The following is a 12,842-nucleotide window of genomic DNA, read 5'->3' on the forward strand; positions in this document are numbered from 1 at the left end:
AACAAACCCCTTTGAAATTGATAACCGAGTATTCAAACCTCGGGTCGTCTTCTCAAGGAATTGCAGGGAGGTATGTTCTTATTATTGGTTATGAGTTTGTAAATTGGGGTTTTGGAAGTAAGGAGGGAATATGTTATATGACAAGTAAAATAAAATAATAATAATAAAATCTCTTGGCAAGGTATAAGAATTGGAATTCTTATCCTAGCTATCCTTATCAAGTGTGAAGAGAATTGGGTTTTAATCCCACTTGGTCAGCCTTTATTAAACAAAGGAAGGTTAAGTGGACTGATTAGCTTGATTCTCAAGTCATAGTCAACTCCTGTGGAGAGACTAGTGTTAGAGCAATCCTAGCTAAAGCAAAATCTGCCAATTTCAATCACTTGCTGAGTTTGATAACTCAAGTACTGCCAATCACTTGACCAAAGACAAAAGGGAGAAAAATATCTAAATTAAATTAAAAGCATCAATATAAGCAAAGCAATCTTAAATCTGAAAATACCTCGAATTGCATTAACAAAAGAAATTAAATCTGGCATAGATGTTCATAAATTAAATTGAGGAAATAAATAAATAAAAATAAAGAACCTGGGATTGAGAGTCACTCCTAAAATTAAGAGAAATCCTAAATCCTAATCCTAAGAGAGAGGAGAGAACATCTCTCCCTAAAAACTACATCTACTCCTAAAATTGTAAATTATGAGAGCCTCCCCATGAATGGATGCAATCTCCCACTTTATAGCCTCTAATCTGTATTTTCTGGGCCGCAAACTGGGTCAAAAATAGTCCGGAAATCGCTGGAGAAGAATTCAAACACGCTGATTTCCGTCACTGCGACGCGGCCGCATGGATCACGCGGTCGCGTTGCCTAGCGTCAAGGGAACTATAGCATATTATATATCAAATTGAAGCCCCAGACGTTAGCTTTCCAATGCAACTAGAACCACATCGTTTGGACCTCTGTAGCTAGAGTTATAGCCGTTTGAGTGTGAAGAGGTCAGGCTGGACAGCTTAGCAGTTTCTCCAACTTCTTGTATTCCTTCCACTTTTGTATGCTTCTTTTCTATCCTCCAAGCCATTCCTGCCCTATAATCTCTGAAAGCACTTAACACACATATCAAGGCATCTAATGGTAATAAAGGAGGATTAATAATAAGCAATTATAAGATCAAAGAAGCATGTTTTCAATCATAGCACAAAATCAGGAAGGAAATATAAAACCATGCAAATATTATGAATAAGTGGGTAAAGAGTTGATAAAATCCACTCAATTGAGCACAAGATAAACCATAAAATAGTGGTTTATCAGAACTCCAATCCACGCGTGCGCGTCAGGTGCGCGCACGCATCGCTGTAATTTTCTCCATATCGCGCGCACGCGTCAGCCATGCGTGCGCGTCGCTGCTCGCTGGTTATCTCCTTAGTTTCTTGTGTTCCTTCCATTTTTACAAGCTTTCTCTCCATTCTCTAAGCCATTCCTGCCCTATAAAGCTTGAAACACTTAACACACGGATCACGGCATCGAATGGTATAAAGGAGAATTAAAATACACAAATTAAAGACTTCTAGGAAGCAAGTTTTCAACCATAGATCAAAACTAGGAAGGAATTATAAAACCATGCAATTTGTATGAATAAGTGGGTAAAGAATTGATAAAAACCACTCAATTAAACACAAGATAAACCATAAAATAGTGGTTTATCAACCTCCCCACACTTAAACATTAGCATGTCCTCATGCTTAGCTCAAGGAGATAAAATAAATGAGTAGGAAAAAGCAAGACTCATGCAATGTAATGCAACCTATGAATATTAATTCAACTACATGCTAAGATGTTTCTACCTACTTGGTTAAAAGTAAATAAGCTCTTCAAAACAAACATAAATCAGATTTCACTAATTCAAATTATACAATAAAAGATAAGTAAACTTGTAAGAAGATAGCTCATGAGAGCAGGAAACATAGAATCAAGCATTGAACCCTCACTGGTAGTGTATATACACTATAATCTCTCAAGTGTATAGGGTAATCACTCTACTCTTCTCTAATCATGCTTTCTAGACTTTGTTCTTCATCTAACCAATCAATAAATATTTAGTATACCAATGCAAACATCATGAGGTCTTTTCAGGGTTGTAATGGGGCTAAGGTGAGGGTGAGGATATATGTATGGCTAAGTGAGCTATAAATTGAATCTTTGATTAACCTAAGCTCTCACCTATTCACACACACACTCTATGTAATTCGAAAATCGTGCTTAGCTACCCAAAATTTCCACTTTTGTATTACATACTCATGCATAAGCTTTTCTTTAATTTTATCACATATGCATTGATCTTTTATTAAACTTAATATTGGGAGTAATTTTATCCCCTATTTATTTATATTATATATATATATATATATATATATATTTTTTTTTTTTCTTTTTCTGTTTCTTTTCTTTTTTTTTTCTTTTTTCTCTCTATTTTTTATATTATTATTATTATTTTTTTTTTGAATCATAAAAGCAGATATAACATATCAATGCACATGGACTTTTAATTTTTCTGGTCTTACATGAGTAGGTACCCAAATTCCTAATATTTTATCAAAGTAGAAACATAACACATTCCCTAATAACTAATGTTCCCACAGTTTTCTCACACTTAGTTAACACACTATCTCTATCTTAAGCTAACCAAAGATTCAATGGGATAATTAATTATTTTTCTGCTTAAGGCTAGTGATGTGGTAAAATACAGAACAAATGGGGATTAAAAGGCTCAAGGTGGCTAACAAAGGTGATTGAAAGGGTAGGCTATTTGGGATAAGTGAGCAAAAATCAAATAATGGCCTCAATCATATGCAAACATGTAAATACACTAAATAGTGGACATATAGAATGGAACAAAGTTAATTCTGCAGATCGCGCTTGTCACGCGTACGCGTCAGTCACGCGTGCGCGTCGTTTAGCAATTTTCCTCGTCATGCATACGCGTCAGGCATGCGTGAGCGTCGTTTGACGATTTTTCTTTCCGCGCGTGCGCGTCAGGCACGCGCTCGCGTCATTGTGCGAACTCCAATCCACGCGTGCGCGTTAGGTGCGCGCACACGTCGCTGTAATTTTCTCCATATCGCGTGCATGCGTCAGCCATGCACGCGCGTCGCTACTCGCTGGTTATCTCCTTAGTTTCTTGTGTTCCTTCCATTTTTGCAAGCTTCCTCTCCATTCTCTAAGTCATTCCTGCCCTATAAAGCCTGAAACACTTAACACACGGATCACGGCATCGAATGGTATAAAGGAGAATTAAAATACACAAATTAAAGACTTCTAGGAAGCAAGTTTTCAACCATAGATCAAAACTAGGAAGGAATTGTAAAATCATGCAATTTGTATGAATAAGTGGGCAAAGGATTAATAAAAACCACTTAATTAAATACAAGATAAATCATAAAATAGTGGTTTATCAATTGTGTAGAGGATAAACTTGGAAAATAAAAAAAAAGTAATATGGATATTTGAGAAAAAAATATTATTAAAGTTTTAATTTTCATCCCTAAAAATTTTAGTTTCTTGTGTTCCTACTTTTTGAAAATACTTAAAAGACTAAAATTTTACATTCAAAAATTAAAATTTTAATTTCAATATTTGTACTAATAAATCACAATACTATATTTCAGTCTCTCAATTTCAATGTCAATACTCAATACCAAACACTACCTGGTAAGTTTTAGAAAGTGCCGGTCAAAAGCTTTTCAGATGGCTCTGTCACTTTGGCGCCAAATAAAAAAGGTTTGAAGGGTTTCTTTTGCTTTTCGGTATCACTTTCGTTGGTAAAATTTATTTTAAAAGTGACTACATACTTTGTATTTATTGTAAAAACAAGTTTTTTAAATTTTTAATTATTTACTATTGATTGGTGCCTTCATTCATATAGGCCGCCCAGTGAAAAGTCTAAATCTACTAATTTTTCTAATTATTTATAATTTAGAACAAAAAATAACTTTAAAAATTAGTTGATATTAGCTAAAAAATAATTTTCTAATTAAATTCTTAATTAATATCTAACTTTTAAAAAATATAATTTATATCTTAAAATTTTAAAGTACTTTGTTTTTCGAAAATATTTATCAAATTTTTTGAAGTAATTTTTCAAATTAAAATGTAAGTTTTACATTGCCAATATATTATTTCATAAATTTTTTTTTACATAAATATAAATACTTTTTAATTAAATATATATATTTTAATTAAATATAGTCTTTATTTAAATAAATATAAATATTTTTAAATTAAATTTAATATATGCGATAAATGTTAGCTAATATAATATTCCTAAAAACTATTTAAGGAAGTGGACAATTACTAGTTATATTTTCAATCATAATTAACACGCCCTTGACTTCACTAATGCATTTTAGACTATATGTAAGACAAGAAATCAATTAATTTGTCACTTGTCTATAATAATATTAGTATCTCTTGTATTAATATCAGTTGTATAATTGTATATTTTATATACCTTTTTTATATTTTAATATTTAATAAAAAATTCTTGTTATGGAAAAAAATCGTATATGACTTTTAAACATTATTTAATTTTAGTTATATTTATTTGGGTTAATTTTAAATAGTGATTCATGTTTACTTGTCTACATAATAAATATTTGTTTTTTTAATAACATTAAATTACATTTAGAAAATCATATACATCAACTCTTTAGAAAACCACCATAAAATTTGTGTATTGTTTTTTGCGCAAATCTAACATTGTTGACGAGCAGAAAACTTTTTTAGCATTCAATTTTTAAACAAAAACAAAAATTGTGGCAAAAATAACTCCAAAAATCTGATTGATGGTCCATTTTAACGAAACGAGCATTTAAAAATTTGTCTAACACACCATATATATTTATGTTTGTTCCCTAAAACTAATGGCAAATTTAAAATTACATATTCAACCTTCTTGGTGTTAACGGCTTCTCAAAATTTCTTTCCTTCTCTTCTTTGTTTTTGTGTTCTTGTTCTTTTTCTATTGCTTGTTCTTTTGTTACTGGTGCTTCTTCTTTTTCTCTTAATTTTCTTAGTTGTTTAGGTTGAAGGGAGGGGTGTCTTGGAATTGTCATTGTTGAGGCCTATGTGGTGGTGGAAAGGCCAAAAGGATTAACAATAAGAGTTTGGAATTAGTTCCATTAACATGTGTTAGTGATGTTGATGTTAAGGTTTAGTTTGGTAAAGTTTTTTAAAGAGGTGTTTGTACTTTTTAAAAACACAAGTTTTTTATTTTGTGTTTGGTAAATAAAAAACACCGTATACTTATACTTGCAGTTTTTAAAATATTGGATACTTTTAAAAGCATCCAAGATAAAATTTTTTAAAATTGACTTGTGCTTTTAAAAATTTAAAAATCTAATATAATCTCATATATTAACTAATTTTTAAATTTAATGCTTAAATTTATGTCTTTTATAGTATTTTTAAATTTTAAAAATTATTTTACCAAATATAATTATTATTGTTTATGTTTATTAAAAGTTATTTTTAATTTGATTTATCAAACATAATGTTATACTTTTTTAAAAGTAATCTTTTAAAAATTAATTTTTATAAACTATTTTTAAAAAATAAAAATTTTACCAAACTAAACTTTAAGTTTACCACAACTGTATCTTTTCTTGAAGATCCAAGAAGAGTGGTGGTATATCCACATTCCTTTTTTTTTTTGTTGTATGAGTTTGTTTTTTATAGTTTATTCAAATTCTCATTAAGCTTTTAAAAATTTTAATATTTATTCAATGAATTCATTTTGAAATTGATATAAAAAAATTTCAAAATTAATTTAACATTAATTTAAATCATCATATAAAAACATATCATTATATAAATTGTTATATAAATGTATACCTATATATGGTTCCACCAAAATAATAATAATAAAAAAAGACATCTGCCAATCCAGCTAGGTCTAGTCTCTTGACAAAAATATATTTATGTACTTGCCATATATAATGTTGAATTTGAATATCTTCTCAACTCTCAAGAGTAAAGACCATGGAGCAAATTTCTAATTCTGAGAAGATCTCATTAACCTGTTGGACAATCAAAAACTACACCTCAAACCTATACATTGATACTAAAAACAACACGTGTCCCATGAAAATTGTGCCAACACCCAAAAAAGTACAAGGCGTGTGGCACGCCTGATTGGGGCAGGCGCACCCTAAAACTCACCAACACTGGAACAGTGGAACTGTTCACCAAAAAAAAAAAAAGTCCAGTTGGAGCTTGGAAGGAACACGAGCGCTCTTGGGTTGGCATTCTCCTTATCTGTTTCTGAGTCTTTGGGTGCAACATAACCATGGAGGGAATCGCAAGCTTGAAGCTAAAGCTCTCACCTTTCTCTTCCATAATGTCCACTTTCACCTCTCCTTCCTCCTCCTTTTCTTCAAACCCTTCACTTCTTCCAATGCGAACTCCTTCTTCTTCTTCCACAACCAGATTCCTTAGTGAGTCTCTCATTACAATTCACCTCTGATTCTTCTGCTTTATTCATTATTCTTGTTCATATTGTTTGTTGTTTTTGTTTCAGGGATTTACGCATTGACTAGCAACGACATCAAAGTTGGTACCAACCTTGAAGTGGATGGTGCTCCTTGGCGTGTCTTAGGTGATTCCTTTCTCACATTTATTATCTATTTAATCGAATGAGATAAAGCTAGGAATTACTAGTAGAGAGTACTCGAAGAGCCATAATGTGAAGTTCTGGGCTTATTATTATTAGAGCATAATGTGACATTAGTTTATTTGAAATTGCATGATGCATGGTTCAGAGTTTCTTCATGTGAAACCTGGAAAAGGAGCAGCATTTGTGAGAACCAAGCTAAAGAACTATGTTACAGGGAATACAGTTGAGAAGACTTTTAGAGCTGGAAGCTCGGTAATCTATTCTAAACTGCAGTTTTAGACTTTTAGGGCTCATGCTTGGAGTTGTTATGTTCATAATTGTCACTTGAATATGAAAAGGAAATGTTTAATATGTCTTTACTTTCAAGTTACAAGATTTCTGCATCATAGTTATTTGATGATTGGTTGACTATATTCTTTTGGTGATGGGATTTGAGGAACATTAGCTTTTGGTTATTAGTTACATTTTTCTTTGAGAAGAAATATAAAAGCTAATGGGAAGGTTATGCATGTTATTAATAATATTACATAACACAACTCTCCTCTATTATCCGAGTTCTGGAGAGGCTATGCAAAGCACATCAGTGAAAAAATTGCTAATCAGAATTTTAGTAGCTAAATATTTTAATTTTATTTTCATTTGCATGCTCAACTTGTACATTATGGCAGCCTTTTATATGGTAAGCCTTTTTTCTTTAGGGTAGCAATTACATAACCACTGCAGGCTTAAGTACCGTAGTTTGCTATCAATCATTAAGATCAGGTTATGCTAGGCAATGACATAGTTTGTTCTATGTTCCCAATATTAGAGCTGCTTATAGCTCTGCGGATTGTGACACAAAATATCTGAATCCATATCCTACTTGTCTTGCCCCTGTGAAAATCTTAGTAGTTTATGCTGATAGTTCAGTCTGTCACAATCTTAAAAACCATCAAGCATATCATATAATTGAAATAAATACGAAGTCTGTGATCTCTATTTTAAAAATGGACAAATGATTGAAGACATCTTAAAAGCTAATAACAAAACAAGTGATGACATTGATTTGTTTTCTCCGCACCTGGTGTGGCCATTAGAAGTGAATTATGAACTTTGTTGTGTCTATCTGTTTGTTGCTTCCAATTTCTGTTTGATGCTTTAGATTTATCATTTTTTAATTTTCTGCTTTATCTGTTCTCTTTCATATTGACAGATTGATGAAGCAAATGTAGTCAAGGAAACAAAGCAATTCTCATACAAAGATGGGTCTCAATATGTCTTTATGGACTTGGTATTATCTGAAATCGATATAGTTTGGCAATCTCTATATATCTCTATTCTCTTTGCAAATTATAATCACTGCTCACGCTCATTGAATGATGAGTTATCATAATTAGCAATATGATTATATTCTCTTTCTCCTTAATTAGTAATTAATTTACTAGCTATATCAATTTTGTCATAGTCTCTGTTTGATTTGGTCATTTTTTAATATATCAGAACACATTTGAGGAGAGTCGTCTTGGTGAATCAGAAGTTGGAGACAAAACAAAGTGGCTGAAAGAGGGAATGGACTGCAATTTGCTGTTTTGGAATGGAAAAGTAGCCTTTTCATCACATAATTTACTACCTGCTTTTATTATTTCTTTGTTTTCTTTTTTCTTTTTTTAATCCTAGACCATAGATATGCAGAACTACGTTCAACAAGAAGTAGTTGAAATATTACTCTACTCTAAACTCCCAAATAACATTGAAATATTTCTCCACTCCTCACTTTTTCTATTCCATTAATGACCACTCCATTCATCATATAAAATCTCCCAAACATAGCCACACGTTCTTGTAAATTACTAAAATTAATATAATGGTTATCAAAACCCTTGGTTATAATGGTTCCTCCAAGCATTATTCCTTCAAGGAATGTTCTTTTTTTAGCTAGTTGGTTCAAGTGTGATTGCATGTGAATAGGATTCTTGCATACGCATAGATTGGTATGATGTTTAGAAATGAAGATGATTCTGTTGATCTTGATTAGCAATTATTGTCTTGATATCTTGGCAGGTTATTGATCTTGATCTCCCTATCACAGTCAAGCTCACTGTAGTTGATGTGGATCCAGGACTTAAGGGCGACACAGCCCAAGGTGATGTCATTTTTTTAATACCATAAAATGGGTAAAGTGCAATTTTTACCCCCTAACGTTGGCTGTGGGGATAGAATGAAAACTTTTATAAATTTTAGGTGTAAAATTGAAAAGTTTTTTCGACATTAAATGTAAAATTGAAACTTTTGGTAAATGATAGAGGTAAAAAATACACTTTGTCCCATAAAATTCTATTTGACCAAATTCTTGCTGTAAATGTAGCAAGTGTCAAGCATATACGAAATCAAGAAAGTTCGCCTTTACACTGAAACGAACAAATCATTTGCTATACCATGTTTTTTGCTATGGCTTACAAAGAATCTGGAGCATTATTGGTCTTGATCTGCTTATTGTTGGCCATGAAAGACAGAATTAGTTTGTTTAAAGCTTCTATTTTGAAAGAAAATAAAATTGTGATATCTTATTATTGTATTAACTTTTTTACTTTCATTCCCTTGAAGAACTTACTGACCCTCTGAAAACTGTATTTATTTAACAGGTGGATCAAAGCCAGCAACGCTTGACACTGGTGCTGTCGTCAACGTTCCACTCTTTGTAAACATTGGCGAAGAAATAATGGTTGATACAAGAACTGGGCAATACATGAGTCGTGCTTGAGATGCACATCAAGTTTTGTAGTTAAAAGTGCAAAAACCATGGGTAGAGAGAAATTTATAGCATTCAGCATATTTATATTGAATTTAGCAGATTGGTACATGCATTGTAACATTGAGTTGAAACATAATGCGAAATGAAGCTCTTATGCAGCATTGTTCTTCAGCATGCTAATGTTGCATAGAATTTTGTTCTCATGATGTCATGTAATTTAACACTTCTGTTGGATGATTAGAAGGAATCAACTACTACCATTTGTGCTCACTAGATAATTTTCTGGGATAATGGTTCAGTAATATTATGCTTTCAACAACAATTAGGATATACCAAGGTTCTGAAAACCAAACTGGTAGAATTAGAAATTTAAAGGTTTAATGATCCAATCAAGATTGAATCAAATATAATAAAATAATATATTTATGTACAATATATATTAAAAGAAATGATTTTTTTTTTTTTTGTGTTTTACTGGTTTTTTTTTTATTGATTTTCAATTTTTGAGTGTTTTTTTAATAATTAGTTTTTACCCTAAAGCATACTAATCCTCTGCTAGCCAATTTCCAGTTAACCTAGTCGACCTAGCTGGTTCAATCTGATTCTCAAAATCATGAGAGATACTGTTATGGAAACTTATACTCAATTTAGTATTACACATAAGTAAAATAAGTAAATAACAATAATATGTATCTACAGAAGTTGAGAATATGCCTAAGGATATTAATAGAGAGATGAATGTTGCACACATACAAAGAGTTCAAATATGTTTTATTAATTCTGAGGTCAATCTCATACAGGAAAAAAAAAGGAAATATAAGAAATGAGCCGAAAACATGAAAAAGAGAAGAGAAAAAAGGAATATCTCAAAGGAAAGAATGAGAAGAAAACACCCCTATATCCATTTAAATTGTCTCCTATCTATATTAGCAAAATCCGTATGAAGTAATCAACTCGGTTAAATATGTACAAAAGCTATCATTCTAATTCTAAATATCCATGAAAGCAATTATTTGTACATTCCTCAACTACTATAATAAAAACATTTCTCCATGTTAAACCCAAGAGAAGAGTTCCTCTTCACACAAAAATTCATGTTCCACTTCAATTCGGTAATTCTTACATGTTTGCAACTAAATTTCTTTCACTGTGATGTATCAGCTTGGATTCTATCTTTCTTCACAACATTTACATAGTAGAGGATCCATGCTGGGAACAACACCTTGCTTAAATGCTGCACCAAGCAAAATGGAAGCACAAATTAATCTCCCTTGTGCATTGAGTTCTTTGATCAACATTTCATAAGAAAGTTTATGGGGAACCCCTCCATTTCCAAGCCAAAAGAGCAAAATGGACACTGCCTCCTCTAACTTCCCCTTAGCACAAAATCCTTGAATCACTTTATCAAAAGCAATAGCCTTGGGAGAATACCCCAACTTAACCATATCATTCAAAACCTCCAAAGCCTCATCAAATTTCTCTCCCCAAAGTAATGCCTCAAAAATCACCTCAAGTGTCCTCTGATCAACCACCAAACCCTTCTCTCTCATTTTATCAAACACTTGGCATGCGTCTCGAAGCAAACCCCTTTCCCTCCTCGACAACCTACACAATCGCCGCGCCAGCTTCGCCATCATCCTCGAATCGACCTCAATCCCTAGCTCCACCATTTCCTTGTAAACCTTAAACGCTGCCGGAATCTCATTCCACTTCAACAACCCATGTAACACAGTGCTGTAATTGACATAACCAGGAACACAGCCATGCTTTTTCTTCATCAATTCCAAAACCAAAACACCCTCCAATGGCCTACCTTCCCTAGAATACCCTTCAATCAATGTGTTAAAAGTGACCTCGTTGGGAACAATACCAACCCTAACAGCTTCATTGAGCAACCCCATTGCTTCATCAGAGAGCCCAACTTTACACAAACCATCCATCACAACAGTGTATGAGTAAACATCAGGGTTCAACAATGGTGTCTCATTCTTCATTTCATTCAACAAATCCAATGCTTCCTCCACCCTCCCAACATAACACAAACCCTTCAACAAACAGTTATGTGATTGAACACTCATCTTGAAACCCTTTTCCCTCATTACCTCAAAAACCTCCCTAGCCTTCTGAACCTTCCCTTTCTTGCAAAGTGAACTCATTAGAACATTCATAGTTACTTCATCTGGAAGAAACCCATTTTGCAAAAGAGTGTCAAGCACCTTTTTTGCTTCATCTGGATCCTTTCTCTCACAGTGGCACCTTATCACAATTGAAAACGTGCACCCATCGGGTACAACCTTGAAAGATTGCAACTTTGTGAACAAAATCAGACAAACTTCATGTTGTTGTGCAATCACTAGAGCCATTAACAGGTGGTTGAAATCTGAACTAGTTTTGAAAGATTCAGCGTCCTTCTCTAAGTTTCGTAGAATCTGGGTCTTAGAATTTGTGGAGGAGAGTGTGGTGATCTTGTGGACATGGCGCTTGATGTGGAATCTGGTGGTTCTGTCATGGAAATCAAGGTCGTTTCTCTGGGTGTTGGAAGAGAGAGAAAGTGTTGGCGTAAGAATTAGCTTGTTGCTTGGTCGTGTGGTACAACTGCTGAGGTTGTTATTGTTGTTGTTGGTGGGTGTGGTGGCAAATGTTGTCCGAGGTTGAAGAAGTTGGGAGAATGTGTGAAATGGAGAAGAAGCCATGAAATTGAAGAGGAGCGAAGAAGGTTGCTGAAATCGTCATCCATCGCCATCGGCTTTGTATTAGTACTTATCTGTTTTTGTGCTTTCCTTTTTGTAATTTAATTTTAATGGACCGTAAAAGGAAGAAACAGTTTTACAAAAATAGATCGAATAACGAAACAGAAATTATTTTTAATATGAAAATATAGTGGTGTTTTTAATATGGCTTTAATTATTGGGGTGAAATTATTACATTTTTCACGATTACTTCTTTTGATTTTTTTAAAATAAATAAAATAAATATTTTATTTTTTAAAATTATGGTGTTTTTATTAAAATGTATCGTATCTCTTATTTCATTTATAATGTGAATGAAATAAGATTATATGTATTTTGTTTATACTATAAATGAGATAAGAGGATTACACACTACGTGTATAAATGTGATAGGACCACGTCATATCTTATCTCGTTTACAATGTAAACGAGATATGTATAATCTTATTTCGTTCACATTATAAACGAGATAAGATTGGTGAAGGCATATATATATGTATTTCGTCCACAATGGCTGTTTGTAACTTGTGACATCCATTTCTTCAATTTTTCTTCCACTTCTACCATTTTCTAATCAAATTTTCGAATTACTTCAAGATTATGACGCCTGCAGATAATCACGATGCAGACATCAACTGATTGAACACAACGTGATATATTGCTGGACAGCTGACTTTGAGGTTGGTGTTGTTTTTCGTTTTATGTTTATGTTAA

General features: G+C 32.7%; 2 protein-coding genes across 2 annotated transcripts; one reads left to right on the forward strand and one right to left on the reverse strand.

Annotated features, from left to right (window-relative positions):
- The first annotated feature begins 6,194 nt into the window (after positions 1-6,194).
- On the forward strand, positions 6,195-9,669 carry LOC107639587 (elongation factor P (EF-P) family protein). Its single transcript, XM_016343126.3, has 7 exons — positions 6,195-6,489; positions 6,573-6,650; positions 6,814-6,920; positions 7,861-7,938; positions 8,148-8,249; positions 8,709-8,790; positions 9,290-9,669. The coding sequence occupies exons 1-7, from the start codon at positions 6,342-6,344 to the stop codon at positions 9,406-9,408; spliced, it is 714 nt and encodes a 237-aa protein (XP_016198612.1). The 5' UTR covers positions 6,195-6,341; the 3' UTR covers positions 9,409-9,669.
- Positions 9,670-10,155: 486 nt separating this feature from the next.
- Positions 10,156-12,164, reverse strand: LOC107639586 (uncharacterized). The gene has a single exon (XM_016343125.3). It carries the CDS (start codon positions 12,090-12,092, stop codon positions 10,569-10,571), a length of 1,524 nt encoding a protein of 507 aa, XP_016198611.1. The 5' UTR covers positions 12,093-12,164; the 3' UTR covers positions 10,156-10,568.
- Positions 12,165-12,842: the final 678 nt, after the last annotated feature.

This window comes from Arachis ipaensis, chromosome B4 (assembly GCF_059453495.1).
Source record: "Arachis ipaensis isolate K30076 ecotype BB chromosome B4, ASM5945349v1, whole genome shotgun sequence".
NCBI lineage: Eukaryota > Viridiplantae > Streptophyta > Magnoliopsida > Fabales > Fabaceae > Arachis > Arachis ipaensis.